This window comes from Eucyclogobius newberryi, unplaced genomic scaffold, assembly GCF_026437365.1.
Source record: "Eucyclogobius newberryi isolate DKJ021-1_F unplaced genomic scaffold, fEucNew1.0.hap1 SCAF_11, whole genome shotgun sequence".
NCBI lineage: Eukaryota > Metazoa > Chordata > Actinopteri > Gobiiformes > Gobiidae > Eucyclogobius > Eucyclogobius newberryi.
The window spans coordinates 222,069-242,839 of record NW_027315735.1 but is presented as its reverse complement, the minus strand read 5'-3'; the positions used below and the strand labels follow the sequence as shown (position 1 = coordinate 242,839).

The window sequence follows — 20,771 nt, the reverse complement described above, 5'->3', positions numbered from 1 at the left end:
CATTTAGTGTGTAAGATGCAACGTTTTAATAAAACATATTTTTTGTGTTTGTTTTCACTGTTTGTTAAGGATATTTACTTACTATTTATTTTATTTATAATATAAGATAACCTCTATCACATGCTGTCACATGCTTTCTCTCACTAATTCAGTGCAGTTCAAAGCTTAAATCTCATGATCAAATGCCACATGGTAGTTTTCTGATTTTAGAAAAATATCTGTATTCTGAATATTACCAACAGAAAGTGTAACTGTATTACAGTTACTTAAAACTAATATTCTGATGCATGTTTTCAAGTACCTCCCAACACAGTGCATTCACAAGAATACATTGGGCTTGAGGAGAGTGGGGATATCGTGAGAAACAATCATAAAACATTACAACCCTAACAACTGCACAGTCATCTTTCACTGGTGGAAGGTGTTGTGTTGTGAAATAGACATAATTCACGTTTGTTTTGGTCATAAGGCCAAGCACACACTTTTCAGCCGACGTGACTTGATTGAAACAGGAAAACAAAACCTCAACTTTCCATTCACCATACACATTGTTGTTTTTTTGCTTTTGTTTGTCTTGAGTAGATTTTATTGTTCTCGTGGGGAAATGTGTGCCATTCTTCAAGGCCTGAGAGTATGAGATGAGAGAAGGCCACAGCGCCAAATCATGACTGAATTCTACTAACACGTAAATACAGAGCAGTGGGCGTGTCTCCGTGGTCGGTGATAACAGGGATTTTCGTAGCAACGGTGTCTTGAATGAAACTTTGAGAGGTTAACAATAAATTGGATAAAAGCTCCTCAAAGTTGGTTTTGCATCAAATTTCCCCATTAAGTAACACTTTACACAGTAGCATTGTATACATTCAAATATACTTCATATTATTATTCAGACTGTGTATTTTATTCAGACACAGTAACTACAACATTACAAACATAACAACAAAACCATATATGCATGTGTGAAAGACACAGCTCCTTCACTGATAGTCCCTGGTGGCTGAGTACAAACACTCAGATGTTCCATTTTTCATCTTCGATCTCTTGACTTTTCTCAGAGGAAATTCCAGGGCGACATAGTTCACTGCTGCTTCTTTGCCACCCTGTTAAACAGACAAATTATTACTCTATGACAATTTTGTCACAATCATTTGATGATACATTTGTCAGAGTCTAGACTCTTCTTTTCCATTGTAAAACATTCTCTTCTTTAGAGCTGATATCGCTTTGCCTAAATTTTCCAAAATATGACATCAAAATATATAGTATTCAATTCACTTGTTGTTCACTTGGCCCAGTAATACTTCGGTGAAACTTTGATTGTTCAACAGTATCGCCTCTCCACAGATCTGACCGGTAACTTGGCCCTGTGAGTTTCCATGGTCATTTTGGTGGAAGTATTTTGGGCAAAACAAAAACATCTGAATGGAGCCAGGCTGGTCGACCCTCCAACAAAAGACTTTAAAGTCACTGTCACTGTGTAATTTCCAATTTTGGTGTTAACATCCCAAAATGACCCTTCACATGTTGAGTAATAATTGTGCTTTACAATAAATAAGAAAGCATATTTGAATATGTATTTAAAGCAGGGGTGTCAAACGCTCAGGCTGGGTCGCGGGCCCAACATAACGTAAAAAATAAAACAATAAAAAACACAATAAATAAGCTTTATAATAGCCTACTAATAATTATTTGTGGACACAGTTGCACAAATCTACAGCAAGTGAAAGGCTGAGTCCATATTCATGCATCAGCAACAGGAACAGGAACGTGGACTTTTGACCTGATTTCTGATATAAAATGTACATATCAGAGACATCTTTTGGCTGTTGCTGCACAAACTTAAATAAGAACTCACTTTTTGTATAGTTTAAGATTTTTTTTTGTGACGAATTATTTAAATGAATAATTAAATAATTCCAAATTCAAATGAGTGCATTGTATTTATTTGGTCACATTAGTGTGGACACTGTCAGAGCTCACAGCAGCTTCACTCTGTCATGTTCAGACTTTGTTACACTCTGACCTGTGTTTGACCTGTGGCTCCTGATCTGAGCAGGTTTGCACTGGTTTGGATGTTTTCCTCACAGAGCATCATCACAGAAGTTTGTTTCTTGTTGTTAGCTCCACATTAACGTCACTTTTAGTACAGCTCCACAAAATCATCTTTCTTCCACGTGTTTCCCAAAACCACACGTTTTCTTTCCCTGCTGAAACCTCTGCTTAAGTCTGTAAAGTGCGTGATGGCACTTCTCAGCCCTCGGCACTTGCTCCAGCAGCACACACAGCAGCGTTGAGCAGCGCAGGGGGTCCTGCAAAGGACTGTGGGACTAGAGATAAAAACGCTACATATTCATAAAAAAATATAAAATATAAATTAGAAATGTTTTGCAGGCCAGATTAAAATGTCTGGGGGACCGGATACGGCCCGCAGGCCCCTGGTTTAAACCCTCAAAACAGCACCACTTTAGCTGAGGGGACTGTAATGATGAACTAATAGTACATTAATTACATCTGTTTGTTTAATACAAAGTTTATCATTTGGTTTACGTCAACAGAATTCATTATGACTCATGATGTTCATGTATGACTTTTAAAATCATGATAAATGAATGGCTTTTGTTCAAAAGTCTTCATCTATGAAACCACATGAATCATGGTAATTCCTGATAAATCATTGTGAACTAATGCACATCATGAATTCATGCATGACTATATCAGTAGTTTATGCACAAAATCATGTTCATTATTATAAAATGTTTCAGCAGAATTTCTATTTATTTTGTGAGGAGGTAATTTTCTCTTGTGTTTAAAGCATAGCATACATTGTGTTCTGACTTTTAAAAACACAATTGCATGTAATAATATTCTGGTGCAGACTACTTACTAGACATTTATGTTTATTTCAAATATCAATCAAATATATGTATAGTGCACTTCATTCAATCGTTGTGTGTGGTAAATTATGTGAAAACCACGTAATAGGTCAGTGTGGCAAGTGTTGTTTTGTTTTCTTCAGTTAAGTTTTTTAAGTTAAAAAATGAAAAGGTTTAATAACAAATGTTGTGCCCAAACTCTCCATAATGATATGACATTCACCTCGTTGTTAGATTGATCTGCCAAAGATGTGTCCAAGAGCTCAATGGGGCTGGAAGAAGGCATTTCCTCTGTTAAAAAAGAAGCGTGTGTTAAGAAAAGCGTGTTCAATATCGATTAATTACGTATACTAAGATACAACATTGTAGTAACACTGTAGTTAGTCTCACACAATCTTAAGACTGTAGAAAAAACAGGATGGATACATGAGATTCATGCCTTAGTGTGGTCAGGGATTGTCCTGGATCTTCTGCTGCCTGGGTCTACAACTTCTCTTCTTCTAACTCTCAGAAGCATGTCTTGCTGCGCTCAACCACAACATGAATATTTGAATAGTCTCACACCCTTTTCCATCGGGAGATCCAATGCATATTTCAAATCTTTGAAGATGGATTTTGTTATCTTAAGTTTGGGAGCCGGGCCACTCCTCACCTCTTCCTGTTCCTGTTCCTAACTTAATTTATTGTACCACCTGCTCCTTTCTCTCCATCTCCTTGTTCTTAAGATTTTGAGCAGGACTGAACATGCTCACCTTTGTGATGAGCCGCTTTTCTGTATCGGTAGAACATCACAGCATTGATGACAGCTGAACAAAGCAGCAGGACTCCGAGGGCAGCACAAACTGGCTGCAAGTCTGTAGCTGTAAGGACATGAACATACACTCAGTCAGGTTAAGAAGTCATTTTATTTAACTAAATTACAGTACTTGGCAATTGTTCATTTGATGAATAAGAAACCGTGTCCAGACCTCGCAGCCCTGACATTTCAAGGTGATCGACTGCAGACTTCGACCTCTGCAGGACCTGTACTTCTCCAGGACTCTGGGACGAGCAGGTCGGATCACAGCCGACCCTTCTCACCCTGGACTGGACTATTTGAGCCACGCCCCTCAGGCAGGAGGCCACTCCCCTCAGGCAGGAGGCCATTCCCCTCAGGCAGGAGGCCACTCCCCTCAGGCAGGAGGCCACTCCCCTCAGGCAGGAGGCTACAGTCCATCCGGACCAGAACCTCCCGCCACAAGAACAGTTTCTTTCCCTCTGCCTTTTGACTCATGAAGACTTAACACCTGCCACTTTATAATATATGAAATCAACAACTAATCACTGCACTGTTCACTTTCTGCTCTATTTTATGCATGCCTTATTTGATATATTTTGCTATTATTATTATATATTATTGTTCATGATTATTCCTCGCTTCACACAAGAAGGACCTGTGATCAATTCCCGATGTTCTCCCCGTGTCTGCACACAACCTGATACAAAGCACCTCTCTTGATAATGAGGTATATTGTGCACTGTCTCTGACTCAAATAAATCATTTAGAAAAAGTATTCTGATAAGTAAGACATAAACGTGATGTTTACATCACATAAGGCTCTCCCAATATATAAGCGTTCACTTGAAAACAACTGAATTGTCCAATCTGCACCAATGATATAATTTAATCCATTTGCATCCAATTGATTTACACGGGCCATTGTAACTCCAAATGCACTTCCTGTTCAGTGAACAATAGAAATCTGTGGGGTCGGCTTAGTCCCCATCAATAAAAGACTTTTGATTTTAATGGATGCGCCTTGGATTTCTTTCTTCTGCTTTCACGTGATTGTTAATCGTGAAGAGCACCCAATCTGACTCTTTAATCATTCCTAATAGATCCTGTTTGTGTAATTTAGTTTAATCCAATCTGTCAACGACTGAACCACACTTTAAATTAGGGCTTTATTCACTTCAGATTTACTATGTCCCAAGGTGTGTGCAGCTTTGGCCAGTTCTACACATACAAAGTTTTGTTTTTATATGAAAACTCAAAATGTCCGTACATTTGAATAAATAAACTATACAAACTGTTTTGAAATGTTAGTTCTAAATGTAATTTAATTTAAATGTAATTCACCTGCAGTTACATTAAATTGTAAACACCAGAAAAACTACTGAACTTTGCAACAAGGTAGACAAGTCACAAAATCATACAACATTCACACATGCCTCGCCCGTTGACTCCAAAGTTAAATGAATACAACATTCACAGTCAAATCTAACAGTAAACTGTGTGACTAACTGTTGCTGTGAAACTTAAATTTACCAAACAAACATTTACAACAGAGTGCCAGAGACAGCAGAAACTCAGAACAAAGAGAAGAGTTCAAAAGCGAGCACGTTAATATTCTGTACAGGTGCATCTTCTTAAAGACATGGTTTTCCGGGGGTTAAACCTCTGCGGCTCTGACCAGAGCAAAGCCTCATCAAAGCATACAAAGTGCATACATGTGTCAGTGTGTCATTTCATCATCGTTGAAAATCATTGTATTTGCTAAATTACCTGAGCTTATCGTGACAGTTGTCCCTGGTCCAAACAGGACGTGTCCACATGTGGCCACAGCGCAGTAGTACGTCCCAGTGTCGTTTGAGTCCTGTATCGTGGCGGTCAGACTGTAGAAACAACTCCTCTTGTCACGTTCCTCAGTCTGCTCTTCATAAGTGTAGATGATGTGGGCTGGAGATTCTTCTGCTCCAGATCTGAACCAGTGCACGCTGCGTTTGGAAGGACACTGTATGGGAGAGCTGTTCTTGGACACGAGAGAACAGTTGAGCTTCACTGAAGCTCCCAGAGGAGCTGAAGCCCATGGAATTTGTTTCACATTAAAAGTGTGGTTCCCTTCATCTGTAAATTCATCAAAAATACAGTTATTGAAAAGAAACAGAAACATCATGTAACTGAAGGAAATGGCAAAGAGTTTACCCAGAATGATCAAAAGAGTCGTGTTAACGAAAGTCATTTTGTAAGACGATCCGGCTTGGCAAACATAAGAGGCTCCATCTTCTCTGGTCACATTCAAAATGCTGATGGTAAACAAACTGATCTTGTCTGTAATAGTTTTAGTGACATTGAATCTCTTGTTGTTGAAGTTTTCTTGAAGTGTTAAATCATCGTAGGATCCTGCAGCAACAGTTTGGATGAGTGAGTCCAAACCCACTTTGTACAAATAAAGCAGTCCAGCTTCATTCCCATCGACTGAACAGGACATGGTGAAGTTAGCTCCAGGTCTGACTAAAGTCCGAGTGATCTGACCATCTCCATCGGTCTGACTCAGAGCTGGACAAAATTAAAAAAAGTAAAATAACACCACAAACAATTACCATACATTAAACTGTAGAAACAATTCAACTTTTAAAACATCTAACATGAAGAATGTAAATGCTACATCACAAAACTTACTTATTGTGCTCAGAAGAATCAAAGGAGCCAGTCTGTGCATCATTGTGGCACGTCTGAAGTCTTCCCACCCAAATGGAAGATTTAGTCACAAGGTCAAAAGACTAGAAATCCTTGTGATTGGCTGTGCAATAAAATACACTTCCTGTTACTGCAAAATTGTTTTATTTTTGGTACACTCGAATGTGGTCCGTATACTGCATAAAGGTGAGTTTAAACACACTGCATAAAGGTGAGTTTAAGCACACTGCATAAAGGTGAGTTTAAGCACATAAAGGTGAGTTTAAACACACTGCATAAAGGTGAGTTTAAACACACTGCATAAAGGTGAGTTTAAACATACTGCATAAAGGTGAGTTTAAACACACTGCATAAAGGTGAGTTTAAACACACTGCATAAAGGTGAGTTTAAACACACTGCATAAAGGTGAGTTTAAACACACTGCATAAAGGTGAGTTTAAACATACTGCATAAAGGTGAGTTTAAGCACATAAAGGTGAGTTTAAACACACTGCATAAAGGTGAGTTTAAACATACTGCATAAAGGTGAGTTTAAGCACATAAAGGTGAGTTTAAACATACTGCATAAAGGTGAGTTTAAACACACTGCATAAAGGTGAGTTTAAACATACTGCATAAAGGTGAGTTTAAACACACTGCATAAAGGTGAGTTTAAACACACTGCATAAAGGTGAGTTTAAACATACTGCATAAAGGTGAGTTTAAACATACTGCATAAAGGTGAGTTTAAACATACTGCATAAAGGTGAGTTTAAACACACTGCATAAAGGTGAGTTTAAACACACTGCATAAAGGTGAGTTTAAACACACTGCATAAAGGTGAGTTTAAACATACTGCATAAAGGTGAGTTTAAGCACATAAAGGTGAGTTTAAACACACTGCATAAAGGTGAGTTTAAACACACTGCATAAAGGTGAGTTTAAACACACTGCATAAAGGTGAGTTTAAACACACTGCATCAAAATCAAATCAAATCAATTTATTTTTGTAAGGCCCAAAATCACAACAACAGTTGCCTCTGAGGGCCACAGGGAGAAATGAATCAACAATGTCTGTGGTGGCGATGAAGTCAGACAATGTCTGTGGTGGCGAGGGACGATGTCCCAGGGTCCTCTGTCCTTAGACTCTCCTTCTCGGCCAGGAAAAACTACAAAAAAAACCTCTTTGGGAAAAAAGCGTAGAAACCTGGAGGAGTTCCAGTGAAGGAGAGATCCGACTCTCACAGACGGACAGACGGACACGAGGAGACTGGAGCTGGACCCACTCTTCAGGCAGAAGAGGGACCGTCTGAGGCGAACTGGACCCACTCTTCAGGCAGATGAGGGACCGTCGGAGTCGAGCAGGACCCACTCTTCAGGCAGATGAGGGACCGTCGGAGGCGAACTGGACCCACTCCTCAGGCAGATGAGGGACCGTGGGAGGCGAGCTGGACCCACTCTTCAGGCAGATGAGGGACCGACTGAGGCGAACTGGAGCCACTCTTCAGGCAGATGAGGGACCGTCCACATGGGGCAGGGACCACTTCACCAGGAGAGGGACATCTGGGTCCACAGGTCCTCAGGAGTGAGAGAAAGAAAAAGAAGGCGGTGAACAGTTTGCAAGTGGAATTAAAAAATAAATATTGTTTGATAGCATAAGTAGTCAGAAGAAGAGGATAGTGCTCAAGCTGTCATACTTCCCCCAGCACAGTTACTCCTAGGGCAGCGTAGCTGAAGCTGTGGGTTTATCTTTCTGTTCCTAACTACTCTGACCATAAGCGATTTCGAAGAGGAACGTTTTAAGCCTGGACTTAAATGAAGAGACTGTGTCAGCATATTTAACATGGGTCGGGAGCTGATTCCATAACACAGGGGCTTGGTAGCTAAACGCTCTACCTCCTACAGTACTTTTAGAGACTCTTGGCACCACCAGAAGGCCGGCATTCTGAGAGCGAAGAGCTCTGTTTGGATGATATGGTTCTATAGCATCTTTGAGGTAGGATGGGGCCATGTCATTTATGGCTTTGTAGGTCAAGAGTAGAATTTTGAATTTGATTCTGGACTTGACGGGGAGCCAGTGAAGAGACTTCAGCACTGGCGTAATGTGCTCTCTTCTTTTTGTTCCTGTTAGTAATCTTGCTGCTGCATTTTGAACCAGTTGAAAGCTTTTTATGGAGCTTTTAGGACACGCTGCAAGCAGGGAGTTACAGTAGTCTAATCTAGTCGTTACAAATGCATGGATAAGTTTTTCGGCATCACTTTTAGGCAGGATTCTTCTGATTTTGGCGATGTTGCGCAAATGGAAATAGGCTGTTTTACAAGCTTGATTTATATGAGCTTTAAATGAGAGCTCCTGGTCAAATAAGACTCCAAGGTTTCTTACAGTAGAACTGGAGGCTACACTGACATTGTCCAGTGTGACTATCTGCTCAGATAGAGCGTCTCGTAGATGCTTAGGGCCAAGCACAATGACCTCGGTTTTTTCAGGGTTAAGAAGCAGGTAGTTTAGTGTCATCCAGGTTTTTATCTCCTTCACACAAGTACTAAGTCTGTCTACTTGATCGCTCTGATCAGGTTTCATTGATAAATACAGCTGAGTGTCGTCTGCATAGCAGTGGAAGTTAATGTCATGCTTTCTGATAATGTTGCCTAATGGTAGCATATAAAGAGTAAACAGAATTGGACCGAGTACCGAACCCTGTGGCACACCGTAAATTACTTTAGAGCTTGGTGAGGAGCTCTGGTTTACATTAACAAATTGGAACCTATCAGATAGATAGGATTTAAACCAGCTGAGGGCTGTTCCTCCAACACCTACATCACATTCTAACCTCTGCAGTAGAATGTTGTGGTCGATGGTGTCAAACGCTGCGCTGAGGTCCAACAGAACCAGGATTGAGACCAGTCCATCGTCAGCGGCTAATAACAAATCATTTGTGACTTTAACTAGTGCAGTTTCAGTGCTGTGGTGGGCTCTGAACCCTGACTGGAAAACTTCAAATAAGTTATTGTCCTGCAAGTGGCGACAAAGCTGTTTTACTACAACTTTTTCAAGGATTTTAGAGACGAAGGGAAGATTTGAAATAGGTCTGTAGTTTACCAATAGGTCGGGATCTAGATTAGGCTTTTTCAGAAGAGGTTTAATGACTGCATGTTTGAAGGACTGTGGAACATAGCCACTTTCTAGTGAAGTATTTATTATATTAAGAATAGGGTCTATAATTAGGGGAAGAATGTCTTTGAGGAGTCTGCTTGGAATGGGGTCTAGGACACAAGTTGAGCTTTTAGAGGACATAATGGCTGAAGTTATCTCTGCTTGATCAACAGCTGTGAACCTTTCTAAGTTTACAGGTGGATTTATATGGGACGTTAGATTTACAGCTTGGGCTAGTTCAGGGCTAATAGCGGGGGTAATTTCATCTAATTTATCTCTGATTGTTTTTATTTTATTATTAAAAAATAGGAGGAAATCATCAGAGCTAAGTGTAGCTGGGATTGAGGGCTCTACTGCACTGTGACAGTTTGTTAGCCTAGCTACAGTGCTGAAAAGGAATTTAGTGTTACTTTTGTTGACTTCTATTAGATTTGAATAATATCTGGTTTGGGCCTTACGCAGAGCCTGCTTATAGGACAGCAGGCAACTTTTCCATGCTTTTAGGGATTCTTCGGTGTGAGAGCGACGAAATAATCCCTCTAACTTTCTAACTCTTTGTTTATGTGAACGCAGTTCTTGGTTGTACCATGGGGAGGCGCGCTTTGGCCTAATGACCTTCTGTTTTAACGGCGCGACAACGTCAAGAGCAGACTTCAGAGAATTCATGGTCAAGTCGACACATTGATCACTTAAACTGGGACTAAAGCTGTTCTCAGCAGGATCACATGACATGTCACTGCATAAAGGTGAGTTTAAACATACTGCATAAAGGTGAGTTTAAACATACTGCATAAAGGTGAGTTTAAACATACTGCATAAAGGTGAGTTTAAACATACTGCATAAAGGTGAGTTTAAACACACTGCATAAAGGTGAGTTTAAACATACTGCATAAAGGTGAGTTTAAGCACATAAAGGTGAGTTTAAACACATAAAGGTGAGTTTAAGCACATAAAGGAGAGTTTAATAAACACATAAAGGAGAGTTTAAGCACATAAAGGTGAGTTTAAACACATAAAGGTGAGTTTAAGCACATAAAGGTGAGTTTAAACACATAAAGGTGAGTTTAAGCACATAAAGGTGAGTTTAAACACATAAAGGTGAGTTTAAACACATAAAGGTGAGTTTACAGCCCTGGCACAAATACGAAGAATTTTGAAGCGCACTTTGATCACTGAGTGAAAACTTCCTATATATATAAAAAATACACATGTACACAAATAATAACCAAGTATATAATAGTATTAATAGTACAAGTATTGACCTCATAATTGATTTAATTTTAGATTCAAAATAAACAATAATGTAATTTAAGCTGCAATTACCCCTTCTTAAAAATAGAAAAATACACTTGTCTTAGGCAGAAAAGGTGGGTGAGTGAGTTAAATTGTCTTACTTATTTCACATTTATTTAGTAAAAAATGTCATGATTTAAGTGAATAAATCTTGATTCGATTTGATGAAATTTGCAGTGACACATACGGTATATTGTTTTATTGAGTTATAAGTTGAGGATGTGTAAACCGGAAAATCTCCACACACAAAAAAGAAGAGAAAAAGCATCAGAAATCGACACAATACACAATTAAATATGATAAACCACCATCTTATAATGATTGTAATTTAAGCTTGAATTGTCTGTTGCAGAAATCTCAGTTGGACTAAAGTGACCACATCAAAGTTCAGTCTGTTTGAACTGCCCTGATTTATCCTTTGTTGACAGATACAGATTGAAACTTGTACTTCAATCTATCCAACTGTGACATTGAGTGGGTTTTGCAAGATAAAATCAGGATTCAGGGGATTTTGAATCCATCCAGACAGTGAACCATGAGTCCTCAGTACAGGAATTTAATTAAAAAAGACATATTGTTGGATATGACCTAAATCATTTCAGAGTTCGTGATTTTGCGCCAACTAAATATTGATTTAGTTTTATTAGTGATGTTTTGAGTGGTCGTACACATAGTTGGACCATCTGTCTTGGTTTTTGTCTAATGACACAAGAGGATGTTGTTGGTTGCTTGTGGTGGGCTGTTTCTTGTAACGTGACAGACAAAATAGCTTTTTATTTCCAGAAAACCAAAGCTGTGGACTTTAACAGGATATTGCTGCTGCTGAGGTGAGACTTTCAGAGAAATGGGTACTAAAGCCTGGCTTTTATATTGTTTTATATATAAATAATAACATTTAGAAAATAAAAAAGAACAAAATATAGTAATTGCTAATTACATTTGAATTTGTGTTTAATTTGGCATGGATTTTGGAGTCATCAGTGTAATGTAATGCTAATTAACAATGACATTTAGATGTCCAACAGATGATCAAACTTTGTCTTTTTCACAACAATTTTCACCAACATTGATCACTTTTACCAGACTGCTAAGTCAATGTACATAGATCCAAAGCTTGTAATACATATGTTAGCATTACGCCAATGTAAAGTGTGTGAGAAGGTGTGGTGCAATACAAAGCTCCTCTACAGAGACGTAGGTGGGTTCAGTCAGAAACACTTAAAAGAGAAAGCCACTTCCCCCAAATGCCCCAGCTACTGTTGACATCTTAGCTGTGGTCACTCTGAACACTTCTGCATTCAACCATGAGAACATTCTGCATTGCATTTACCGGGTGTTACATAGATAAAGGTGGATCGCTTGTGTGAGGCATGTAATCTAGTGTCTAAGTCAACAACACACTTATGATGAGAAAAAGCTTATACTTCCTGCCCGTGTTTCAGTGCGAGGCACAGGAAGTGTGTCGGTGGGTGTTAGTTCTGAATATGTCTCATCTCTCCACATAGAGGCCACTTTCTAAAGCCAAACATGCATTTATTTCTGTAAAGACAATATTGTGGGTTTGCAATCTTAACGGTTTAGTTAAAATTTTCCAGCTGTCTTTGTAATTTTTTCTATTTTTATCATTGTGACACTTTCAAGGGTCCCAAACATCATTTTGTACAATCAATGCAACATTTGATAATACATGTATAAGAAATAAAAAAATGTTTCTGCTATGAGAGAATACATGGCCTAAGTGGACCGGGGTCGTTACCATTTTATCTTCAATGAGCTTGTATCTCAATTAAATAACATTTATTTTTGTAACGCCCCAAAATCACCAGAGCCAACTCAAAGTTGAATTTTTATTGATTAATTTTTAATTGACCCCCTGTCCCCGCCCACATCCCCTACTTAGTTGTGATTATTTGGAAAATGAAGACTGATTGATACATGTTGTGTTCTAAAATGTCATGTAACTTGTAAAAAATGAACATTTAAATGGAAATCTGCTGCTTGTTACAGTGAAATGGGACTCTGATGAGGCGGAGCTGCCGTTTTGAACAGGAAGTCACTGGATCTAACCCTAACCCTTAGGCCTACGAAGCCATTTTACATCAACGTTGTGGTTTGCACTGATCTACTTAAACGGAAATTGTTACTTTATTTGTGGGTGGGAGGTCACTGTCTCCATGTCTCCATGGAGATGTTATTGCTTTGACTTGAATGTTCCACAGCATCTCAATAAACATATCCATCTATAAATTATTATAATTCCCGATTTTATTCTCCAAAAATGGCTTGAGCCATTCTTATTGAGAGCTGGGTCATCGCTCCACAGATATGACCTGTAACTTGGCCTGGAGGTGCCACCTTCTTGTCTCCATGGAGGTAAATCAATTGAATACCACACTGTGAAAAACTCCATTGGCAATGTAATAATATCTCCATGGAGACAAGCAGGAGGCAGACCCTATGCCAGAAAAGTTACGCGGTGCACCTTTGCAATTTGGCTTCTGTCGTCATTTTTAACTACTGTTGTTTGACAAATATTATTATTCAACCAGCAGTCAAGCTTTAAATAAAACTTCCCATTCTTATTTTGCTGCAAATTAGCAACAGCAGAAATGTGGTGGATGTAAATATGTTGTCAGTTTATGCTCAACTCCACAAATTTGACCGGTTTCCTTTTGTCTGAATTGTAGTTCCATGATCTTTTCTGAATGAGTAAATATTAACCCGCACTCTGCAGTCCGAGCCCATAAAGTTGAACATTGGAGCATTGTTAGTGGATGATAAATGTGCCACGACCACACCCTGTTTGTATAGCTACAGTTAGCCAACACCTGCTGTAGCTGATCATTTACAGCCCGCGACAGGACAAAACATGGGACCTGTGCAGCTCGTACTTGAACCATGAGGAGTAAAAAGAGCATTGCGTATCTTTGGATTTGCTCTTGTGTATCTATAATCACATGCTTTAACATCCAGACCGAGGACGCTCTACAGAAACATGGAGATCCGGGCGGCTTGTTTGGATTTTCTATTGCTTTCCACCAGCAGCTAAATCCAACAAGAAAGAATCTGTAAGTCAAAATGCTTGAAATGGTGGTAGAATTTGAGTGCGAATCATAAAACCTGGTTGCACAGTTTGTTGGTAGGAGCGCCGCGGTCGAAACATCAACACCTCCAAAATGTCACCGGTGTGGTTTACAAGTGTGACCTTAGCGAGGCTTCAGAGCGCTGTCAGCCCGTACAGTTTGACTATGAAGGTATTCTTATTTCACCACATTATGCAAGCTATTCATATGTATTTCATACATTTCATTTTGGTTCAACCTTTTTAGAGTTCCTCAACAATAAAGGCATAAATGGCCAATGGATGGGAGTCAGAGTAACAAGCCAAGGTCCAGGCAGGAATGTAATGGTAAGTTAAATGAAATTAGCGTGGGGAAATGTGGGGAAATTACAAGCAAATGATGTGATTGTGTCTGTCCTAATCATGGATAAACATGAGAGTTGTATGAAATAGCTATTCAGGAGTTTCAGAGTGATGAAAAGTAAACACTGTTGCCATAGCAAATAACAAGTTGAAATTAAATATTATATCTTTTGCATAGTTAAAAGTCCAAAAAATGTCAGTAAGCTGAAACCCATAAAATGAATGTTAAAGACATTATTATGCTTTTTTTCAAGAACTTGCAATTGAACTGTAGCTTCACCAGCAATGACCACAACCCCAGCTACAATGAGCTCCCGGGCCTGGAGACCCCCATCTAGGGGATGAATTAGAATAACTAGATTGATTAAAAGAGGTTGGGAGGGAGGGGCACGGCGTCATGAACACTGATGTGTGTGACCTGGATGTTTAAATAGTGTAGCCGCAGGAAGGGGTGTGGAAGGGGTGTGGAAGGGGTGTGGAAGGGGTGTGGAAGGGGTGTGGAAGGGGTGTGGAAGGGGTGTGGTCTTGCTCCTGAACAAACTTATCTTCATATAAGTAGATGATTATTTTACATTTTGTGTATTTTTTCATTGTGCAATATAGTGTGTTAGTAATAGAAACATGGTCACTGACTTCCTGTACAAAACTGCAGAAAAATAATCACAACTAAGTACAGGGGAAGTGGGCGGGGATAGGGGGTAGGTAAAAGAGGACTCGGTGGACAATACAGGATTTCTCTAACATGCATCTTTGAGGAAACTAGTGATGTGGAAACGCCATTGTAACCAGGTTAAAGCTGGCAACTTCACCAGGAGAGGGGCATCTGGGTCCACAGGTCCTCAGGAGTGAGAGAAAGAAGGCGGTGAACAGTTTGCAAGTGGAATTAAAAATTAAATATTGTTTGATAGCATAAGTAGTCAGAAGAAGAGGATAGTGCTCAAGCTGTCATACTTCCCCCAGCACAGTTGCTGCTAGGGCAGCGTAGCTGAAGCTGTGGGTTTATCTTTCTGTTCCTAACTACTCTGACCATAAGCGATTTCAAAGAGGAACGTTTTAAGCCTGGACTTAAATGAAGAGACTGTGTCAGCATATTTAACATGGACAGGAGCTGATTCCATAACACAGGAGCTTGGGAGCTAAACGCTCTACCTCCTACTGTACTTTTAGAGACTCTTGGCACCACCAGAAGGCCGGCATTCTGAGAGCGAAGAGCTCTGTTTGGATGATATGGTTCTATAGCATCTTTGAGGTAGGATGGGGCCATGTCATTTATGGCTTTGTAGGTCAGGAGTAGGATTTTAAATTTGATTCTAAACTCGACAGGAGCCAGTGAAGAGACTCCAGCACCAGCGTAATGTGCTCTCTTCTTTCTGTTCCTGTTAGTAATCTTGCTGCTGCATTTTGAACCAGTTGAAAGCTTTTTATGGAGCTTTTAGGACACGCTACAAGCAGGGAGTTACAGTAGTCTAATCTAGACGTTACAAATGCATGGATAAGTTTTTCGGCATCACTTTTAGGCAGGATTCTTCTGATTTTGGCTCTTGTTGCGCAAATGGAAATAGGCTGTTTTACAAGCTTGATTTATATGAGCTTTAAATGAGAGCTCCTGGTCCAATAAGACTCCAAGGTTTCTTACAGTAGAACAGGAGGCTTCACTGACATTGTCCAGTGTGACCATTACCTGCTCAGATAGAGCGTCTCGTAGATGCTTAAGACCAGCACAATGACCTCCAGCACAATGACCTCCAGCACAATGACCTCGGTTTTTTCAGGGTTAAGAAGCAGGTAGTTTAGTACAGCTGAGTGTCGTCTGCAGAGCAGTGGAAGTTAATGCCATGTGACCTGATCAATGGCAGCATATAAAGAGTAAACAGAATTGGACCGAGTACTGATCCCTGTGGCACGCCGTAAATTACTTTAGAGAAAGGGGAGGACCTCTGGTTTACATTAACAAATTGGTATCTATCAGATAAATAGGATTTAAACCAGCTGAGGGCTGTTCCTCCAACACCTACATCACATTCTAACCTCTGCAGTAGAATGTTGTGGTCGATGGTGTCAAACGCTGCGCTGAGGTCCAACAGGACCAGGATTGAGACCAGTCCATCGTCAGCGGCTAATAACAAATCATTTGTGACTTTAACTAGTGCAGTTTTAGTGCTGTGGTGGGCTCTGAACCCTGCTGTGGTGGGCTCGGAACCCCGCTGTGGTGGGCTCTGAACCCTGCTGTGGTGGGCTGTGGTGGGCTCTGAACCATGCTGTGGTGGGCTCTGAACCCTGCTGTGGTGGGCTCTGAACCCTGCTGTGGTGGGCGGGCTCTGAACCCTGTTGTGGTGGGCTCTGAACCCTGCTGTGGTGGGCTCTGAACCCTGCTGTGGTGGGCGGGCTCTGAACCCTGTTGTGGTGGGCTCTGAACCCTGCTGTGGTGGGCTCTGAACCCTGCTGTAGGGGGCGACAAAGCTGTTTTACTACAACTTTTTCAAGGATTTTAGAGACAAAGGGAAGATTATAAATAGGTCTGTAGTTTAACAATAGGTCGGGATCTAGATTAGGCTTTTTCAGAAGAGGTTTAATGACGTCATGTTTGAAGGATGTGGAACAGTAAAGTATTTATTATAGTAAGAATAGAGTCTATAATTAGGGGGAGAATGTCTTTGAGGAGTCTGCTTGGAATGGGGTCTAGGACACAAGTGGAGCTTTTAGAGGACATAAGGGCTGAAGTTCTCTCTCTTGATCAACAGCTGAACCTTTCTACATTTACAGTTAGATTTATCTGAGACGTTAGATTTACAGCTTGGGCTGGTTCAGGGCGAATAGTGGGAGTCATTTCATCTCATTTATCTCTGATTGTTTTTATTTTATTGTTAAAATATAGGAGGAAATCCTCAGAGCTGAGAGTATCTGGGAGTGAGGGCTCTACTGCGCTGTGACAGTTTGTTACCATGGCTACAGCGCTGAAAATAAATGTAGTGTTACTTTTGTTGACTTCTATTAGATGTGAATAGTGTCTGGTTTGGGCCTCACACAGAGCTGCTGATAGGACAGTTGCAGCTTTTCCTGCTTTTAGAGATTCTTCTGTGTGAGAACGACGAAATGATCCCTCTAGTTTTCTAACTCGTTGTTTATGTGAACGCAGTTCTTGGTTGTACCAGGAAGCATTAACCAGAACAATCTCCCCAAATAGTCACTGATTGTCAAATAACAATTACATGTTGATGCCCAAATCTATTTCACATACACTTTCATATGTACACAATGCAATGACCCGTACACAGTTCTACGGTGGCTATATTTCTGATCAAAAGCATGTGTTGAACTTGCAGATGTGCGCTCATCGTTACAGAGAGTGGATCCCGGGGGAGTACGTCCCTCACCTGCTGACCGGACAGTGCTACCTCCTGGGGGACAATCTGCAGGCAGAGGACAAGGAGAGGACGTGGAGGAGGGTGGTGTGCGACTCTCAACACCTCCTGAGCCGTCGGATGGACCATGAGTGGTTTGCGTACTGCCAACAAGGTCACGGGGCGACTTTTGCGAAGGACAATACCTCTGTGATATTCGGAGCACCGGGAGCGTACCAGTGGAAAGGTAAAAACCCTGAGATGGAAACGTAGAGAAGCATTAGAAGTGAACAGGTTTGTCTTTGGCGCTCAGACCGTAGGCACAAGACATTGGAACGATGGGAGGATTAGATTTAGGGTATGTCTTGCTCTGAGGATAAGGCTGGCAGGCTCCATTTAAGTTAAGTTGGAAATAAAATATGACGTAAAAGTGGGCAGGTTATCAAAAAATAGATAGAGTTGATTAAAAAAGAAAAGAAAAGACGCTATTTATAGACTTTTGTGGCTCATTTTACTGTCATTTCACATTGTCTGAAACTTAAACCTCAAATACAAATACATTTAAAGACACGTTTTAGCACAATAGTCTATTGAGATTTATTTTGTATTATGATCATTTATTTTAAAAGGTTGCTTTTTTAGACCAAAATGTGTTTGTCAGGATGAAGAACGAACAAACTGGCCTGAATATAGTTTTTTAAAAAGTCAAATGGACATAATATCAGAATTTCATCGTCAGGACACTCTTTAAAAAGATCCACTCAGGACAGGACAAAGACTGACCAATAAGAAGAGCGGGTGGTGAAAGTCTATGTTTAAATATAGAAAATGTCACCAAAATAGTAGTAGTAGTATCATAATTTACATAAACGACTCTATAATCTGTTCTATTGTTGTTTCATTATAAGGAATAGTACGAATGGAGCCGGTTGACAACGTGGACCTTGACAGCGACGACCCTCGTGAGACTGGAGACATTAACCAGTTCAACCACAGACTTATTCCTCTTCATAGAAGCAGCTTTTTAGGTCTGTCCCTCCCACTTCTATACATTTAACCTACTCCTAACCCGCATTAAACGTTCATCTCATGCGTCTGAACATTTCCTTTAATTCTATTCCTTTTTTCTTCAGGATTCTCTATTGACACTGGACTGTCCCTGGTCCGAAAGGGTGAGCTGACCATAGTGTCCGGAGCACCACGAGGAGGCTACAGCGGGCAAGTCACATTTCTGAAAGTGGACCCAGCGGCCAGACGGAATCTGTCTGTGGAGGTCATCTTATCTGGACCAGGACTGGCCTCCTCTTTTGGCTACGATTTAGCTGTAGTGGATCTGAATGGTGATGGGTAAGTTTACTATATTTACATTTTTTAAAATCATTTTTATATTATTTCAAGATCCAATCAATTTTAATTGTTGCCAGTGGTTTAGAGTCTGAATATAGAGGATTTAAATTTGACTTTTTAGTGTTAAAAGTCACTCATTCAAAGTCTGTCTTGTTTATGTCCATGAAATTAATCTTGAAATTAAAATGTATTTATGTATTTTAACTGAGACTAAATGAAATCGAATAAAAAATTATGACCAATCAATAAGGAAATAGATTGTTAATGATTAGATGTTGTTTTTTTCTGCCATATCACTCAGCCCCATTGCCTAGTTAAATGTGTATTATTAGAATATTTTTTAATGCTTTGTGGCTATTATTCCAGGTGGGATGACTTGACCGTAGGAGCACCACAGTTTTTTGTCAAAGACGGTGAGGTCGGAGGAGCCGTGTATGTCTTTATTAACAACAAAGGTGCAAACTGGGAGCACGTAGAGCCCATTCAGCTGCTGGGACGTACAGACTCAATGTTCGGCCTTGCAGTGGAGAACATAGGGGACATCAATCAAGACGGATTTGGAGGTAAACCCTTCCTTTCATGCATGTATGAGTCATCCTATGTATGTAATTTGCTTCAGAATATTAAGTACTTGTGTTGCTGATATCCAAGCTCCTCTTTGGACATTTTCAGCATATGTTATACCCAAATACACCCAGCAGAGGGCGACAAAAATCTCCTCTGCGCTTGAAATCTATTGCATAGTTTAACCTAGTTTACTTGGCTTGATTTGTTTTGCAGACATTGCAGTCGGCGCACCGTATGAACATTCTGGACGCGTTTACATTTACTGTGGATCTCCAAAAGGAATTAACAAAAAGCCTGCACAAGTGAGTGAGCGTGATTCCCAATCCTTAACTCGTTTTAAAAAAACTATTTTCATTTGGAAACTATTCTTTTCAGGTCATTTCTCCTGGGTCCAATAAAGTCACTCTGTTTGGATATTCTTTGTCTGGTAATCTGGATGTGGACAACAACCATTTCCCTGATCTAGCTGTTGGAGCGCTCTCTGGAACAGTCTTTGTTTACAGGTGATTATGTCAAATATCACTTTGAGTTCACACAATATATTAATAAGAATCTATAATTAATAAATAATCCCAATATCTTGTCCAAAAACACATTTTCGTGTCTTTATTTTTAGAGCAAAGCCAGTGGTCAGTGTCTCTATCTCTCTGAAAGTAACACCAAACGCCACTGACATATCGAAGCAGCAATGTCAAACACAGACTTGGTAAGAAAATGAAACTTAATGATAACTTCCCCTTTGAAACTGTATGTTTTTCATCATTTAATTGTTCTGTTCTTGTTAAGTTATTTTGCAGCTAAAGCTTGCTACCTGTACACAGCAAACACTGGGACTTTCTACCCCAAACTGTGTAAGTCCAGCTTCTTAACACAAGCAAAAGTAACTGTACTAATGCACTTTGCACATGGCAGTGTTGAACTACACCTTTGAGGCCGACTCTGAGAGAAAGAAGGCTCGACTCTCTCCCCGAGTGGACTTCTTGGGCCCAAACAAAGGACAACTGGAACTTCCTGCACAGAAAGTGGAAAAATGTACAGACACACGGCTAAGACTTGTGGTAGGGTTTCTGTGAATGACTTTACACTTGTTCTGCAGTTACATCTTTACACTTGTTCTGCAGTTACATCTTTACACTTGTTCTGCAGTTACATCTTTACACTTGTTCTGCAGTTACATCTTTACACTTGTTCTGCAGTTACATCTTTACACTTGTTCTGCAGTTACATCTTAATACGTGTTCTGCAGTTACATCTTTACACTTGTTCTGCAGTTACATCTTTACATCTTGACACTTGTTCTGCAGTTACATCTTTACACTTGTTCTGCAGT

The 20,771-nt window shown here is 40.0% G+C and overlaps 2 protein-coding genes across 2 annotated transcripts in view; one reads left to right on the top strand and one right to left on the bottom strand.

Moving 5' to 3' along the window:
* Window positions 1-977: 977 nt before the first annotated feature.
* LOC140348329 (uncharacterized) lies at window positions 978-6,368 on the bottom strand. Its single transcript, XM_072434329.1, has 6 exons — window positions 6,316-6,368; window positions 5,839-6,192; window positions 5,419-5,760; window positions 3,626-3,733; window positions 3,097-3,164; window positions 978-1,100 (listed from the first exon to the last, which is right to left on the bottom strand). The coding sequence occupies exons 1-6, from the start codon at window positions 6,356-6,358 to the stop codon at window positions 978-980; spliced, it is 1,038 nt and encodes a 345-aa protein (XP_072290430.1). The 5' UTR covers window positions 6,359-6,368.
* Window positions 6,369-13,603: 7,235 nt separating this feature from the next.
* Window positions 13,604-20,771, top strand: part of LOC140348630 (integrin alpha-6-like) — a 166,150-nt gene continuing 158,982 nt past the window's right edge. The window contains exons 1-12 of the mRNA XM_072434627.1: window positions 13,604-13,830; window positions 13,895-14,016; window positions 14,092-14,171; window positions 17,510-17,774; window positions 18,436-18,555; window positions 18,661-18,874; window positions 19,241-19,437; window positions 19,655-19,743; window positions 19,817-19,944; window positions 20,058-20,147; window positions 20,228-20,292; window positions 20,354-20,499. Of these exons, the coding sequence (XP_072290728.1) occupies window positions 13,661-13,830; window positions 13,895-14,016; window positions 14,092-14,171; window positions 17,510-17,774; window positions 18,436-18,555; window positions 18,661-18,874; window positions 19,241-19,437; window positions 19,655-19,743; window positions 19,817-19,944; window positions 20,058-20,147; window positions 20,228-20,292; window positions 20,354-20,499 (1,686 nt within the window). The 5' untranslated portion in view covers window positions 13,604-13,660. The remainder of the gene's footprint in view (window positions 13,831-13,894; window positions 14,017-14,091; window positions 14,172-17,509; window positions 17,775-18,435; window positions 18,556-18,660; window positions 18,875-19,240; window positions 19,438-19,654; window positions 19,744-19,816; window positions 19,945-20,057; window positions 20,148-20,227; window positions 20,293-20,353; window positions 20,500-20,771) is intronic.

What these genes read in the sequence shown, in the direction of transcription:
- LOC140348329 (XM_072434329.1), bottom strand. Translation starts at nt 6,358, where the DNA reads ATGATGCACAGACTGGCTCCTTTGATTCTTCTGAGCACAATAA. An exon ending in GACTCTTTTGATCATTCTGG is followed by an intron (nt 5,761 to 5,838) that starts GTAAACTCTTTG and finishes ATGAATTTACAG; the next exon opens with ATGAAGGGAACCACACTTTT. An exon ending in CAGATCAATCTAACAACGAG is followed by an intron (nt 1,101 to 3,096) that starts GTGAATGTCATA and finishes TCTGTTTAACAG; the next exon opens with GGTGGCAAAGAAGCAGCAGT.